The 14,885-nt window shown below is 55.1% G+C and overlaps 1 protein-coding gene across 2 annotated transcripts in view; it reads left to right on the forward strand.

Moving 5' to 3' along the window:
• Positions 1-14,885, forward strand: part of EFR3B (EFR3 homolog B) — an 80,719-nt gene that overhangs the window by 39,833 nt on the left and 26,001 nt on the right. For both annotated transcript variants that reach the window (XM_062210146.1, XM_062210147.1), the window contains exon 4: positions 3,015-3,165. In XM_062210146.1, coding sequence (XP_062066130.1) covers positions 3,015-3,165 — 151 coding nt within the window. The remainder of the gene's footprint in view (positions 1-3,014; positions 3,166-14,885) is intronic.

Below are 14,885 nucleotides of genomic sequence, written 5' to 3' on the forward strand. Positions count from 1 at the left end.
ATTCCACACGTTGCTTTCTGGGAGAGCCTGCGCCATCCACATGGTCTTTGTGAGACTCCACCATGGCGTACCGTGGATGGGGCCTAAAAGCGCAGGAGGGGACGGTGCAACCCGTCCGCCAGCCTCGTCTTCAGACACCTGCTGAACAGATCTCACATTCCGGTGCACCTGTATGAGCAGGTGCACACGTGGAGAGAGGGCTGTGTCACTGGTTTTGGCATGAAACTCATGTTAGGTGATGCAGAAGAAGTTCATTCTCAAAGTCATGAAAACAATGGGTCAGATCATGCTGAAAAGAGGTTCCATTATTCGCCACAAAGCATCTCCAACAAGAAAAGATCAGCCGAGTGAGAAATTGTTGAGAAGGCAATACTGTGTGTGTTTTGGGTGTCCTTTATCGGGAGTACAGTTCTAAAATACTTGGTCACATTGTTTTGTTTACCCTTTTGTTAGAAGAAGACAGTAAGTGCTGTGGGATTTTCAGTTTAAAAGAGAAGGAAGTTGTTAGCTTAGATGTATCTGAGAAACGGTATGGGATGTCTTAAGAACCCAAAAAGAACATTTAGAAGACACCATGACTGCTGTCACTTTAAACTTGCATGTCTGGATTCACGAAGCTGGCTCGTGTGTGAGGCAGTCTGACACACAATGTCTGAGGTTGCATTGCGGCCTTGTGTGTGACAGCTCCAGGAACTGACCTATGATCATGGTCCCAGTGCATTCTTCCTTCTTGTTTTATTTTAAGATGTATTTATTTATTTGAAAGGCACAGTTGAGGGGTGGGAGAGATACAAGGAGAGATCTTCTATCTGCTGTTTCACTGCCCAGGTGACCGCAATGGCCAGGGCTGGGCCAGGCTGAAGCCAGGAGCCAGGAGCTTCATCCGGGTCTCCCACAGGGGTGGCAGGGGCCCAAACTCTCGGGCCATCTGCTGCTGCTCTTTCTCAGGCACATTAGCAGGGAGCAGGATCAGAAGTGGAGCGGCTGGGACTTGAACCAGCGCCCATACGGGATGCCAGCACCACAGGCGGTGGCTTAAGCTGCCGCACCACAACGCTGGCCCTCATCCTTTACTTACGCACATCGTATGAACCTGACTTCGGGTCCTTGAGCACCTGTAATATCTGAAACGCTGCCGGTGACGGCATTTCCTGCAGTCCTGCAAGGGGCCTTTGGCTGCGTGCTTGTCACTTGGGGAGCAGTCACCTGATTCCTCGGTGCTTAGCTTTTGGAGTTCCTGCTCACTCACCTCCCCTGTATTTCCTTCCTCTCGGGAAGTATTTTTCTGTCCCATGTAATTTGACTCTGCAAGGAGAAGGATCATCCCCTGTCGTGGGCACAGAGGCTCAAACTCTGATCCCAGAGGTCTGGAACGATCCCATCTCTAAGGGGACAGAAATGCATCCCGCTCTTCCTTCTCTGGCCTGTGCCTGGTTTGCCTGACTTGCACTGGCGGCTTCTGTTAGAGCAACTCCTCAGGCTGACTGTTAGGTGCTTGTGCTATTTGGGGCACAAAGAGAGTAATGACGACCACACAGAGGATAAGAAGCAGTGGCTCCCGCACCGTGGAAGCAGCACCGATCTGGTCTGCAGCGGGCAGCCCGTGGGGTGGGCTCTGCTCCACAGGGTCATCCGGGGATCTTCAGCGTGTGGCTTTCCTCTCTGGGTCTCCGGTTGCTACCATGTCCCCGTGCACCAGAGGACCCAGAGGGCAGTCCTGTTGTGTAAGCAAGGGATGCTGACGCTGCTCACGTCTCCTGCCCTTAATGGTCCTGGCAGCCTTGTGGTTACATGACCTCGCCTGCAGCAAGGGAGCGTGGGTCATACAGTCTCGCGTGAGCAGCCACATTCTAAAATCTGAAGCTACTAGGGGAAGGGAGGAAATAGGCTTGGGGGAAGCATCGAACATTCTGGCCCAGAAACCTAACTCCTTAAAGAAGATCGTCAAGGCTGTAACAAGAACGATGTATGTATAGTAGCTCGCTCACAGGAAGCTTAAAATGTCGAAGGTTTTCTGTGAGCGTCTACCTTGGTTTGTTTAGAATGCAAATACTTTGTAATCATGGGGTCTCCCTTTCATAATATATACCTGGCCTTCTACCCAAGGAGAGGACGTTTTGCTCTGTTTCTTGTTCCCTTGGTAGGGTACCCAGGTGTCACCCAAACATGGCAATACCGCCAGCCATAGTGTTTGCATAGTCTTATGTCCTGGAATTTTCTAGGATTTTTGAATAGAAAGCTTGCAAGTGTTAGATTCCTTCTTCCTTGCAGCGAGTGAGGGCTTGGGCCCATCTCAGAGTCTTCATGAGGTCTTGATTTCCTCTGCCCCCGCGCCACCTCTCCCGTCCTCTGGGGGCCTCAGAGCCGTCAGGCACGATTATCTGGGAGCATTTGCTCTTCCCCGGTGTGCTCCTCACGTCTGCCGGCCTCTGGCTGCCCAGGCTGGAGGGCTGCATTCTTCGCCCCTGTGCCCTCACTGAGGAGGACCGGGCCTTTCCTTGGCAGACAGAGAGAGAGAACTCCCACCCACTGGTTCACCCCCAAGTGCCTTCAAAGGCCAGGACTGAACTGGGCCAGGCTGGAGCCAAGAACCGGAACCCGACACCAGGTCTGCCGTAGGGGCAGCAGGAGCCCGACTACTTGAGCCATCTCTGCTGCCTCCCGGGGTGTACACTGGCGGGAAGCAGGAGTCAGGAGTTGGAGCTAGGACTCGAACGCAGGTGCCCTGATGAGGGGTGTACCCTCACTTAATAGCCAGGCCCAGTGTCCGCCCCCTGCTGCTGTTTGTAATCTGTAAGGAGGAGCTGGGTGTGTGGGTCTCTGGACAGCCTTGCGGCTCTAGTTCATTCTGACTGAGTTCTGGGTGGGAGCAGGCACTCGTAGGACAGCTGCTGGAGGAGCCTCGGCCCTCAGGTGCTGTCCGGGAGGTCGGTGCGCTACCCCTGCCTCACCCCGGCCAGGCAGCGGGGGCGGTAGGCTGTGAGGCCAGTGACAGCATGGGCTGCTCTCCCCAGGTATGTGTGCATCGCCATGGAGGCCCTGGACCAGCTGCTCATGGCCTGCCACTGCCAGAGCATCAACCTCTTCGTGGAGAGCTTCCTCAAGATGGTGGCCAAGCTGCTGGAGTCGGAGAAGCCCAACCTGCAGATCCTCGGCACCAACTCGGTAAGGGGCGGCCCGGGGCCTCAGGGGCTCCTGGCCGGGGTCTGGGGGCCTCGGGGCAGCATCCTCGGGTTCGGTTCCGCTTCGTCTCTGACCCTGAGCACGACACACTGCTTGTCCCTCCCTCTGTGTGAACAAAGGGGGGTGTTTATCTTTAAATTACAGTAAATAAAATCATAATTTTTAATTGCAGTTCATATAAATACATGATACATTTCAGTGTTTTCAAGCGTGTGGTTCAGTCATTTTAGAGCCTTCACAGTCTTGTGTCAGTATTAAGGTATCTATAGACTGGTGATCATCGAGCATTTTTTGCTGATAGATTTTTTTCCCCCTAAGTAATTTTAATCCGGGCCACAAGATATATAAAAATGAGAAGCATCCGTCGGAGGCAGGGGCTGCTCAGAGCCCGCGGAACCCAGGGCTCCGTGGGGCATCCTTGGCAGGCTGACCTGGGTCATGCCTCTTTCCAAGATGGAGCAAGGAGTTGTGCACAGGACAAGGCCCAGAGGACCAGAAGGACCGCGGGGAAGCAGGAAGCAGGGCTCTGGTTAGTCCTGCCCTCGCTAGCTGTGCAGTCTTGAGCGGGGGCTCTTTGGCGGGCCTCGGCCTTTCCCTCAACACCGTGAGCAGGTTGAGCTTGGTCTCTGTGAGCACAGGTCTCTAATGCTGGCCTCAGCGCAGCAGGAGAGGTTATGGCTTTGTGAGAAGAGGCGTTCAGACGTGGAGAAATGCTGGTGCCACCTGTATGGCTGTGCGCACTTGAGGGTCTTCTTTGCGTTCTTGCTCTTTCCCTCCAATCCCCCCGCCCAGCCCCTCTTTCAGGGCACACTGGAAGCCCTGGGTCTTCAAGCAGCTGAGACGCAGCTATTGTTCAGCTCTTTGCCTGTAGACATCACAAGAGCAAAGTCCGAGGTTTGCCCCTTGGTGTTCCAAGCCTGACCTCTCTGAACTGCTGCCAGGATCGGCTTTCCTGTTCTCCATAGGTTGACTGAACCAGAAGAGTCTTCCGACTTTCCTTTCTGGGACCAACAGTTACCCCCTGCTTCCTCCTGTAGGACCTCTCAGTTGCAGAGATGCCCACTTGCTCGGGAGGACGCCCAAAGATCCAGACTCCAGACCAGTTGATGCAAAAAGCACGAGGTTTTTATTGTACGTTTGCGCAAACGGGCCCCCACCTCAGGCAGTGAGGAGCCCTGAGCGGCAGTTTCACACAGGTTATATAGGCAACGAATTAGCATATTCCTAATGCGCATGCATAGGATTGGTCAGTTCAGAGGGACCATTAGCATATGGGATGCAGTGGCAACACGGGATTGGCTGGTTCGGAGGGACAATTAGCATATCGGAGAGTGCTGAGGGAGAGTGCTGAGGAGAGTGCTGAGGAGAGTGCTGAGGAGAGTGGCAGCTCTGCTCTGGGCATGCCTAGAGGTTCTCTGAAGGGGATTGACTTTTCCTTCCCAGAGAACGTCCTGCCCGCTGGACTCTGGGGAACATCTAACCTCTTAAGAAGCCCCTGATATCTGCCCAGGCCTAGTTTCTTGTCCCTCTCCCCCATAAGGGTCCTTCATTCCCTCCTTTTCTTTTTGCAAAGATTTTAATCCTAAAATCTATTGGACCGGCCTGGGGAGAGCCTGCCTCACTGGAGGGAAGGAACTCTGTTCTTGCTGGACTGGGTTGGGTTCCACGTTAACAATTGTGGAGCATGGGGATTGGAAAAACAATGGGGAAAGGCCAGGAACATCATAAATATTAAACAGTTTTTGAAAGTCTTAGCTTGAGTGGGTTCTGAGTGCGCTGGAGCTTCCATTTGGCTGGTCTGTCCGGATCCTCGGGGCCCTGGGGAGGTGGTGCTCGCTTCACGTGTGAGGCGTGGACCCAAGCAGCGATTCCGTCGACCTTGAGAGCGGTGGGAGTTGTCAACAGCACAGTGAAGGGGCCTTTCCACCGGGGCTCTAGAGTCTTAGATTGGTGCCTTCGGACATACACAGCATCACCGATTTGGAAAGGATGTGGAATGGTTGTCGTCTTGGGTTGGTAGGCTGCTGCAAGAGGTTTCCAGACCTGGTTCTGGATGATCTGGAGTGCTCTCAACCGGGCCTGTAATTTAGGGGCATCGGCAACGGAGTCACTGGCAAGGTCAAGCAAGCCTGCTACTGGTGGGGGCCCTCCATAAAGGATTTCGTATGGTGTCAGCCCGCAATGAGAGGGCGTGTTTCGGACCCGGAACAACACCATAGGGAGGAGTTGGACCCAGTCTTTAACACCAGTCTCCAACGCTAATTTGGTCAAGGTCTCTTTAATTGTTCTGTTCATTCTTTCTACCTGTCCTGAACTTTGGGGTCTATAGGCACAGTGCAATTTCCAATTTATGCCTAATGCTTTGGCCACCAACTGACTTACCTGGGAGACAAACGCTGGGCCATTGTCGGACCCGATTACCTTAGGCAAGCCGAACCGGGGGAAGATCTCCTCTATGATCTTCTTGACGACCACCTGGGCGGTTTCCCGTTTTGTGGGGAATGCCTCAGTCCATCCGGAGAAGGTGTCTACAAAAACTAGAAGATACTTATTCCCATAACTGCCCGGCCTTAGGGGTTGGGCACTGTGGGATGCATATCCTCCGTTCTCCTATTAACCTCCCGCAAGTCCTGTACCGGGCGGTAGTCACCCGTACCAGGCTTCTTTACTGGTAGTAGGGGGGTGTTCCAAGGTGAACGACAAGGTTTTAAAATGCCTAGGTGTAACAGTCTCTGGATATGTGGCCGGATACCTTCCTTAGCTTCCTTGCCCATCGGATATTGACGAACTGACACGGGAATGGCCGTGGGCTTCAGATCTATGATCAAGGGAGGCCGGTTGACGGCCAGCCCTATTCCCGCAGTCTCTGCCCAGGCCTGAGGAAAATCTGTGAGCCACTTGGGGTCCATGGGAGCCATGGTGGACGAGGGCCTCTCGAATAATCGGTGTTCGTCCTCCAAGCGTAGTGTTAATACCTGGAGGGGCCGCCCTCCTGAGTCTGTGATGGTAGCTCCTTTCTCATGGAAGTGAATTTGGGCTCCTACCTTCGAGAGTAGGTCCCTGCCCAGGAGGGGGTAGGGGCAGTCTGGCACTAGTAAGAACGAGTGTGTCACAAGTCCTGTACTTAACTGGACCTCTCGATTGGTTGTCCAGCGATATAACTTCCCTCCAGTTGCCCCCTGAACCCAGGAAGTCTTGGAGCTTAAAGGCCCTTTTTCTGAAGTCAGTACCGAGTGCTGGGCTCCCGTGTCAATCAGGAAGGTTACCGGTCTGCCCCCCACTTCAAGGGTTATCCTGGGCTCAGGGGGGGGCTCCTGGCCCTGACTCACCTAGTCGTCTTCTTCCAGGGACAGGATTGGAACTGGTCTCTTCTTTGGTCCCTGTGTTTTCTTCGGGCAGTCTTTGACCCAGTGTCCTCTTTCTTTACAATAGGCACATTGATCTCTTTCCACCCGAGGCTTTCGTTTGTCTCCCAAGTCCCTATTCTGTCCTGGTCTACTCCTTTCTATATCCTGCACTACGGTGGCCAAAATTTTACTAAGCTCTCGATTACGTCTTTTGTCTCTTTTGTCTTCCCTTTCCTCCTGCTCCTTGCGGATCCTTTCCTCCTTCTCCTCTCGGGTCTCCCTTTTGTTGTAAATCTTTTCTGCCTCCTTTATTAAATCTTGTATAGTATATCCCTGAAGCCCCTCTAGCCGCTGCAATTTATTGCAGATGTCCGGCGCTGACTGTCCTATAAAGGACATGATTACATCTCCCTGCCGGTCCTCTGCCAGGGGGTCAAACGGGGTGTACATACGGTAGGCTTCCATTAATCTTTCTAGGAAGCCTGCCGGCGCTTCCTCAGCCCCCTGTACTACTGCACGTACCTTGGCCAAATTGGTGGGGCGCTTTCCAGCCCCTCTGAGACCCGCAAGGAGAATCTGGCGGTAAAGACGAAGTCGCTCCCTACCAGCAACGGTGGTGTAGTCCCAATCAGGACGGGTTGAGGGAAACGCCTCCTCGATTTCGTTTGGCAGTAGGGTCGGTCGGCCATCTGCTCCAGGGACGTTTTTCCGTGCCTCAAGGTAGACGCGCTGCTTTTCCTCAGTAGTGAGGAGGGTCTGCAGAAGCTGCTGACAATCATCCCAGGTGGGCTGATGAGTCAATAAAATTGACTCGATCAGCCCAGTCAGAGCCTGGGGGTCCTGAGAGAAAGAGGGGTTATGGGTTTTCCAATTGTAAAGATCGGAAGCAGAAAATGGCCAGTACTGCATCTGGCCAGCCACCGAGCGAAGAGGAAAAGCCTGCGAAGTCCAGACGCTTCCCGAGCCCCCTGCCTGCCCCCGACGGAGGCGCAGGCGGCTGGAGGGCGGGGAAGGCGCTGAGACTTCTTCTCCTGCCCTCGTGGAATCAAGGGGTGGTGCAGAAGGTTGCACATCCCGCTCTGGTTGTTGTGGGGGTTCCTGCGGGGGAGCAGGCTGGCCGGGAAGATAGGGTGGGGGAGAGTCAAAGAGCAGAAAGTCCTGATCAGCCGGAAGAACCGGTGGCTTGTCAGGTTTTGGATCTCGAATCTCCTTCAGAGGGTATAGGGAGGAGGTTGGCACAACCGGGATAGGAGGAGGGGGTAACGGGGTACGTATGGGCTCCGTCGGGAAGGAGAAGGGTTCTATCCAGGGAGGGGGGTTACGTGAAAGATCCTCCCACGTGGTAATGTAGGGCACCTGATCAGGGTGTCCATCGGATCCTGGCTGAAAGACTCGTTCCTTAATCTGTAAAATAATATCGAGGTTAAAAGTGCCGTTCCTTGGCCAGCCGACCTCGAAGGCCGGCCACTCTGAGGAACAGAATATTGTTTCCTTTTAACCTCCACTGAGAGGTGGCGCGCGCATTCTCGAACGTCCTTCCAGTGATCTAGAGTGAGACTTAAAGGGGTGGTTATTTGTTGACCCATGTGTGCAAGGATTTCAGCCCAAACAAAAAGAACAGCCAATACACAGACACATACAGTAAACAAGACAAACCACATGGCTAGGACAAATCGAACGCTATTGCGCTATTTTTGGGAGCGGCTGCCTGACCAGCCCTCCCCGGGAAGGAGGGAGACTTGGTCTCCGACCCACCTCCAGACCACCCCGGGTGCGTGTTCCGGGGGAACGGACCGAGGGTTTCCCCTCTCATCCCGGAGCGTCCTCCGGGGAACGGGCCAGGGGTTGCTGGGCACGCCTGCCTCCCCCACTGGTCCCACAGAGTCAGGTCAGATACTGGCCAGTCAGAATACTTCAGTCAGAATCCAGTCAGAATACTCAAGACAAAAAACAACAGACAGAAAACACTTAATTATACCTCCAACTGGTCCTGCAGAGAATGGGTCTGAGGGCGACCTCAAGCCCCACGTTGGGCGCCAAATGTAGGACCTCTCAGTTGCAGAGATGCCCACTTGCTCGGGAGGACGCCCAAAGATCCAGACTCCAGACCAGTTGATGCAAAAAGCACGAGGTTTTTATTGTACGTTTGCGCAAACGGGCCCCCACCTCAGGCAGTGAGGAGCCCTGAGCGGCAGTTTCACACAGGTTATATAGGCAACGAATTAGCATATTCCTAATGCGCATGCATAGGATTGGTCAGTTCAGAGGGACCATTAGCATATGGGATGCAGTGGCAACACGGGATTGGCTGGTTCGGAGGGACAATTAGCATATCGGAGAGTGCTGAGGGAGAGTGCTGAGGAGAGTGCTGAGGAGAGTGCTGAGGAGAGTGGCAGCTCTGCTCTGGGCATGCCTAGAGGTTCTCTGAAGGGGATTGACTTTTCCTTCCCAGAGAACGTCCTGCCCGCTGGACTCTGGGGAACATCTAACCTCTTAAGAAGCCCCTGATATCTGCCCAGGCCTAGTTTCTTGTCCCTCTCCCCCATAAGGGTCCTTCACTCCCTCCCTCCCTCCCTCCCTCCCTCTCTCTGCCTGGAGCTGGGGGTGAAGCCTTTATCAGGTTGCCCGGCAACAGCCTCAGCTACTGTTTTAGTTGTGTTTGCGGTAGCCATGGCCTGGAAGAGAGCATCTGAAAGGAGGCTCGCCCAGTCCCTGTGCGTCCATGAGGGCTGCAGGAGTAGGCGGCTCCCAGGTCTAGCGTCCCCCTGGGGTTGTCGCCCGGGGTGGGTGTCTTGTTAGCTACAGCAGAGATGGTTTCAGTGTCCTACAAGTTCGCCATCATGGGGAAGCTCTGCACGGCCAGAGAGCGAGTCGACAGGTGGCTGCCGCTGGGCAGATGCTGAAGACAACGGGAGAGGCTATCCTGAGTGAGTTAAGTGAAATAACGCGAGAGAATCCGGCTCTCTCGTGCAGGGGCTCTGTCCAGCTCTGAACGCCTGGGACCTTCTCGAACCTTCGCGAGAAGAATGCTGTTCTGCTCCTTGTCATTTTGGACCTGCCGGCCTGCTGCCTCTTGACGGGACCCCAGAGGCTGGGCTGGGAGCATCAGAGGACCAGGAGGCCTGGGGAGGAGGACGAGGAGCCCCGGGGCCCTTCCCTCCCACGGCACTCGGCAGCCAGCTCCTTTCAGCTCTTGGTGTGGGCACTTGCAGCATGCGCTTTGAATTCAAGAAAGACAGAAAGAGAGAAGGAAGGAGAAAGGGCAACAAGAGACAAAGCCTTCAGTCTTCCGTAAGCCCGTCACACGGCCTGGCAGGGGAGGCCCGGAGAAGCCAGGCGGCTCCTCTGCTCCCACGGCACCAGCTCCGGACAGTGACTCCTCCGGCCCCTGCGTGGGCACCGTTGTCCCTGGAACCTGAGAGTTGGCCAGGGCAGAGGCTCCCCAGCGGGCCCCATGCAGTGTGGTGTCCTCTCTCTCTAGAGCCCAAACCATAGCTCCCAGCCTCTGTGGGACACCTCCCCCACCACTGGGCCTGGCGGCTCATGGCCCTGAGCACGAGGAGTGAGAAGGACCCGCCTTCAGCCCACTCCTCCTGTCTGCAGTGTTAGCAACCCGGTCCCCAAAGCCGCTGATGACACCGTCTCCCAGAGAGCTGTGAGAAGCTGCAGGTTCCCAGCTCGCAGCATCTCTGTGGGGAGGGGCACTGGGAGCCTAGGTTCCGGTTGCCCGTGTGGTGCTGTCGGCCAGCCTTGTGATTCTCTGGCCCACCGCAGCCTGACACCTGCACAGGATTCCTCCGTCCGCCATCGCGCTCCTCTCGCCCTCCATGGGTGCTTGCCCACATTGCATCGGATCACCCCGAGGTTCTCATCGTGCCCAGACTTGTCACACACCCACATTTGCCCATGCCATTCCTGCACATTACATGCCGGAAACTATCATTTAAAATTGTAAGTGATGCTTCCAAGCCCTTAATGAGAGTCTTGGACTTTGGATGATGGGGACAGACCGGAAGAGTCAGGAGAGGGGGAGCCAGGGCCGGCCAAGCTCTTATTTGCCCCCGCCTCCCTGCATGATGGGTCCAGGTGCATGTCTTGGGGACAGAGCAAACGCTCACCTGTCCTAGCCCTTTAACGACACTCACCAATGATAAACTGAAAATACTAAATCAGTAATGTCAACATAAATGATGTAAAGTATTGGCCTGGTGTCTACCAAGAGTAAAATATTATGAGAATTCATGGACTTAGAGCCCATATTTACATTCCTGCCTCACACCATACACAAAAATTAAATCAAAATATATCTAAAACCTAAGTGTTAGAGCTAGAACTATAGAACTGTCCAAAGAAACTGGAGGGTTAAATCTTCATGATCTGGGATTCGGCAATGGAGTCTTAGATATGACATCTGAAAAGCAAAGCAACTAAACAAAAACACAGAGAAATTTCAGAAAAATTAAAAACTTCTTGTGCATTCAAGGGCTCTCTCAAAGAGGTAAAAAGTCCACTTAATGTGGAGAAATATTTACAAATCATACATCTGATGGGTGTTCAATCACCATATATAAAGAATTCTTCGAATTCAATGACAAAAAGACAACCGTACTGAAAACCAGGCAAAGAATTTGAACATTTTTTTAAAAGACTTATTTATTTGAAGGGCAGAGTTATAGAGAGGTAGGCAGAGAGAGAGAGAGAAAGAAAGAGAGGTCTTCCACCTGCTGGTTCACTCCCCAGATGGCTGCAACAGCTGGAGCTGTGCCAATCTGAAGCCAGGAGCCAGGAGCTTCTTCCAGGTCTCCCACGAGGGTGCAGGGACCCAAGGACTTGGACCATCTTCTACTGCTTTTCCAGGCCATAGCAAAGAGCTGGATCGGAAGTGAAGCAGCCGGGACTCAAACCGGTGGCTTAGGGGATACCAGCACTATAGGCAGTCTCTTTAGCCGCTATACCACAGTACCGGCCCTTTGAACAGACATTTCTCCTAAGAAGGTACACGATGACCAACAGCACATGATAAGATACTGAACAGCACTAATTATTCAGGAAATGCCAGTCACAGCACAGGGAGAAGGGAGACCGCACTGTGCACCCACTAGGATGAGTCTCTGTGTCTCACACACACAGAGCTGATGGGCGTGTGCAGACTGGGACCTCTGCATTGCTGGGGGACATGTAAGATGGCGCGGCCCTTACAGGAATTAGCCCGGTGAGTCCTCACCAAGCTAAGCATACAGAATCGTCTGACCCGCGGTTCCTCCGAGAGACGCCCAGAGAAAACACTCAGGTGGGCACTGGGATGCAGCTGTTCTCAGCAACGCTGTCCCAAGGACCAGGGTGGAGGCAGCCCCGCAGGTCACACGTTGTGCAACCCCTGATCCGGAGGAGGTGGAGCCCTAGACAGGCAGAGGCTGAGTGGTTTCGGGGGGCGGGGAGGGGGCGGCGGGGCCGTGTGCTGAGCTTTGGTGAAGCTCCTCGGTTCATTCTTTGACCCCCCCTCTCGCCTGCACCCCTTCCCACACCTGCTGCTTCCGTCTCAGGGATGCCTTTGCCGCCTTCTCCCATGGAGGAAGTAGAGGCTACGGGGGCTCCCTCCACTTACTGCCTCCCTATTCTCCCGGGGATCCCAGCCCCCCAGGAACCTCCTGCACCCACCTTCTCTCTCTTCCCTGTCTCCACCCTTCCCCTTGCTCTCCTTACCGCCTCTAAACACAGGTTCAAGTCTCTTTCAAGGTAGAAATAAACAAACAGAATACATTAAACAGGAAAAAGGTTACAGTCTCCTGCAAAACCACAAAATGTCTGTCACCTGATGAAATTAACAAATCCAGGCGGAGACCGTTAGAATAAATAATCCAAGCAGGAGTGTGCCCAGAGGTCTCCAGGGGTCTCATTTGCTCTCCCTGACTCTGATCTCTGTCCCCAGGGTCCCAGCCCCTCCCTGCTCTATCCCCCCCCCCCGCTCCCCCCACCCCGTCTCCCGTGCTCCCTGCGAAGTGAAGTGAGTTCTGAGGTGGGATTGGAGGCGGGCAGCCACCTCAGTCCTTACGGCTTCCTGGGCCACGCCGGCTGCTGCGCCGTCTCACAGCAGGACCAGCTCTCTGCGGTCCACCTTATGTGGGTGCTGGGTGTGACCTTGGGTTAGGGTGGTGCCCACAGCTCGCTCCACTGTAAAAGCAGATAGAAGTCTGTGAAAATCATGCAAGCCACCCCCCTCCACACCTGCCTCTGACCTGATGGTCAGTCTGTCGCTGGCTTCTCTCCCTGCCCACTGCACCCTTCTCCACACCCCCTGACACCCATGGCCCTGTCGCCCCTGCCCCCACCAGGGGTGTGCGTGTGCTGCTCCCTGGGACCTGGGAGCGCTGTCTTACGTGACCGAGGGGACTCTGCCCAGTGAGTGACCAGCTAAGGATCCTAAGACGGGCGGCTTGTCCTGAATTCCCCAGTGGGCTTGATGGCATCACGAGGAGCAGGTGCGGACGGAAGCCGAGAGGCAAAGCGGAAGACTTAGCTGCTCACCAGCAGCCTGCACGTGGAGGGAGGGGCCGAGAGGCAGGGGGGGCATTGGGACGCTGGGAGAGGCCAGGGCCAGATGCTCCCCTGGGCCCCCAGGAGTGCAGCCCCGCAGAGCCGTCTTAGGCCTCTGGGCTCCAGAACCGTGTTGTTTTAAGCCAGTAAAGGGGGTAATTTGCTGCAGCAGCCACAGGAAGCTGTTTCCTTATGAGTCTCTGAGGTCCCCATGTGTGGTCCCCAAAGCCCCATGCCTTCCTCCCTGCCCCGGGCGAGCGCATCTACCCCGTGGTCCCTGGCGCCTTCTGTGGACTAGAGAGCCTTCGACCCCAACGCGGGCCTGGCAGTCCGGAGCTGACCCCCTGTGCCCTGTGTTTTTAACTCGGGTTAAAGAAGGAGAGGCCAACTTGTATCTGGCAAGACTCGGCAGTTGCTGAAGGGAGGCCGGTCAGCTCGGCTTCCTCTCCCAGGCCAGGGCAGGCTGCTGAGCAGTGTCCATACAGGGGGCTTGCTTTCTCTTGATTGCCCCAGACCCCTGGAACCCACCCCCCCTCCCACCCCCCCACCCCCACCCCCACCCCACCCCCCGCCAATTGCCAGCGCAGCATTTTCACACCACTGTGCCTCCTGCCTGCCTGCCCGGAGTGGTGGCCGCTCCTGCAAGCATGGCACCCATTGTTGTGCGTAAAGAGCCGGAACTTTGATCTCAAAAGGGTGGCCCTCGAAGTGCCTTGGCCTTTAAAATGTCATTCGTGCAAAATCTTCCGCTGGTTGCTATGGAGACCTTTCTCATCATCGCTGTATCTTGGGAAAAAAAAAGTCAACTTCTACATTCTCATGCAATAGGAAACTATCATTTTAATAAAAGCCATTTATAAGACATGAATTAGCAATGATAGGGCTGAATTAGCCAGAAAGTTCCTGTGGGCTTATGCATTAAAAAAAAAAAAATTGGTGGCCACTCAGGGAGGTGGGCCCAGTGGGAACTCCTGGAGTGTGGACAGGAAGTCAGAGATGCCCTGGGGGTGGGGGAGCTGAGGAGGCGTCTCCTAGCTGTGACAGGCGGGGCTAACAGCGATAGGCGGGGCTAACGGCGTTTTGGCCATCCTAACTCTACAAGGCAAGGGCTCGTATTATCCCCATTTTGTAGACGAGGCAACCGGAGGCGTGGGGAACGTAAGCAAGTGGCCCCAGATCACCCTACCAACAGGTGGAGGAGCTGGATTCAGGTTTGCCGTGTGGCTCCAAACCCCTCCTCGTGTTCCAACACTCCCCTGCCTCTTAGGAGAGTGGCGAAGGCCGTACTCACTTCTAATCCAGGAGTGAGTCCCAACCCCCCCCCCCAACCAGGCTCGGGCCTGTTTCCTAGGTGGCTTCCACAGTGGGTGTGGCCCCCTGACCAGGGTCCCCCTAAGCACCCCTTCAGGCCCTCTGAGTCCCCAGTCCAGACAACATCCTCGTGCCGACCACTGGAAGACCAGGGAGCAGTCGGGGTGAGCTGGCTAGCAGCTGCCCCTGCACACCGCAGGCCAGCGCTCCCGGCTGGGGCATCTCCCTGGGGCGGCGTCTGGGCTTTCAGCCTTGGGGAAGGGGAGGGGAGCTCCTGAGGATGCTCGGGAGCCTGGTGCCAGCGAGGTGCTGATTTCGTTAGATATCCTATTGCCACCCACAAAGTCACAAATGGGGCTCAGCGCTCTGTGTGGGAGGCCAGGAACAGGCATTGGGTGCCGTCTCACTAGGCCCCGCAATGGAGCGAGAGCCCTGGAGCTCGAGGGGATGGAAGGGCCATCAGCTGGTGGCAGGAGGCTGCAGCCCTGGGCCCTGGGGGAAGGACAGCGT

Source organism: Lepus europaeus, chromosome 13, assembly GCF_033115175.1.
Source record: "Lepus europaeus isolate LE1 chromosome 13, mLepTim1.pri, whole genome shotgun sequence".
NCBI lineage: Eukaryota > Metazoa > Chordata > Mammalia > Lagomorpha > Leporidae > Lepus > Lepus europaeus.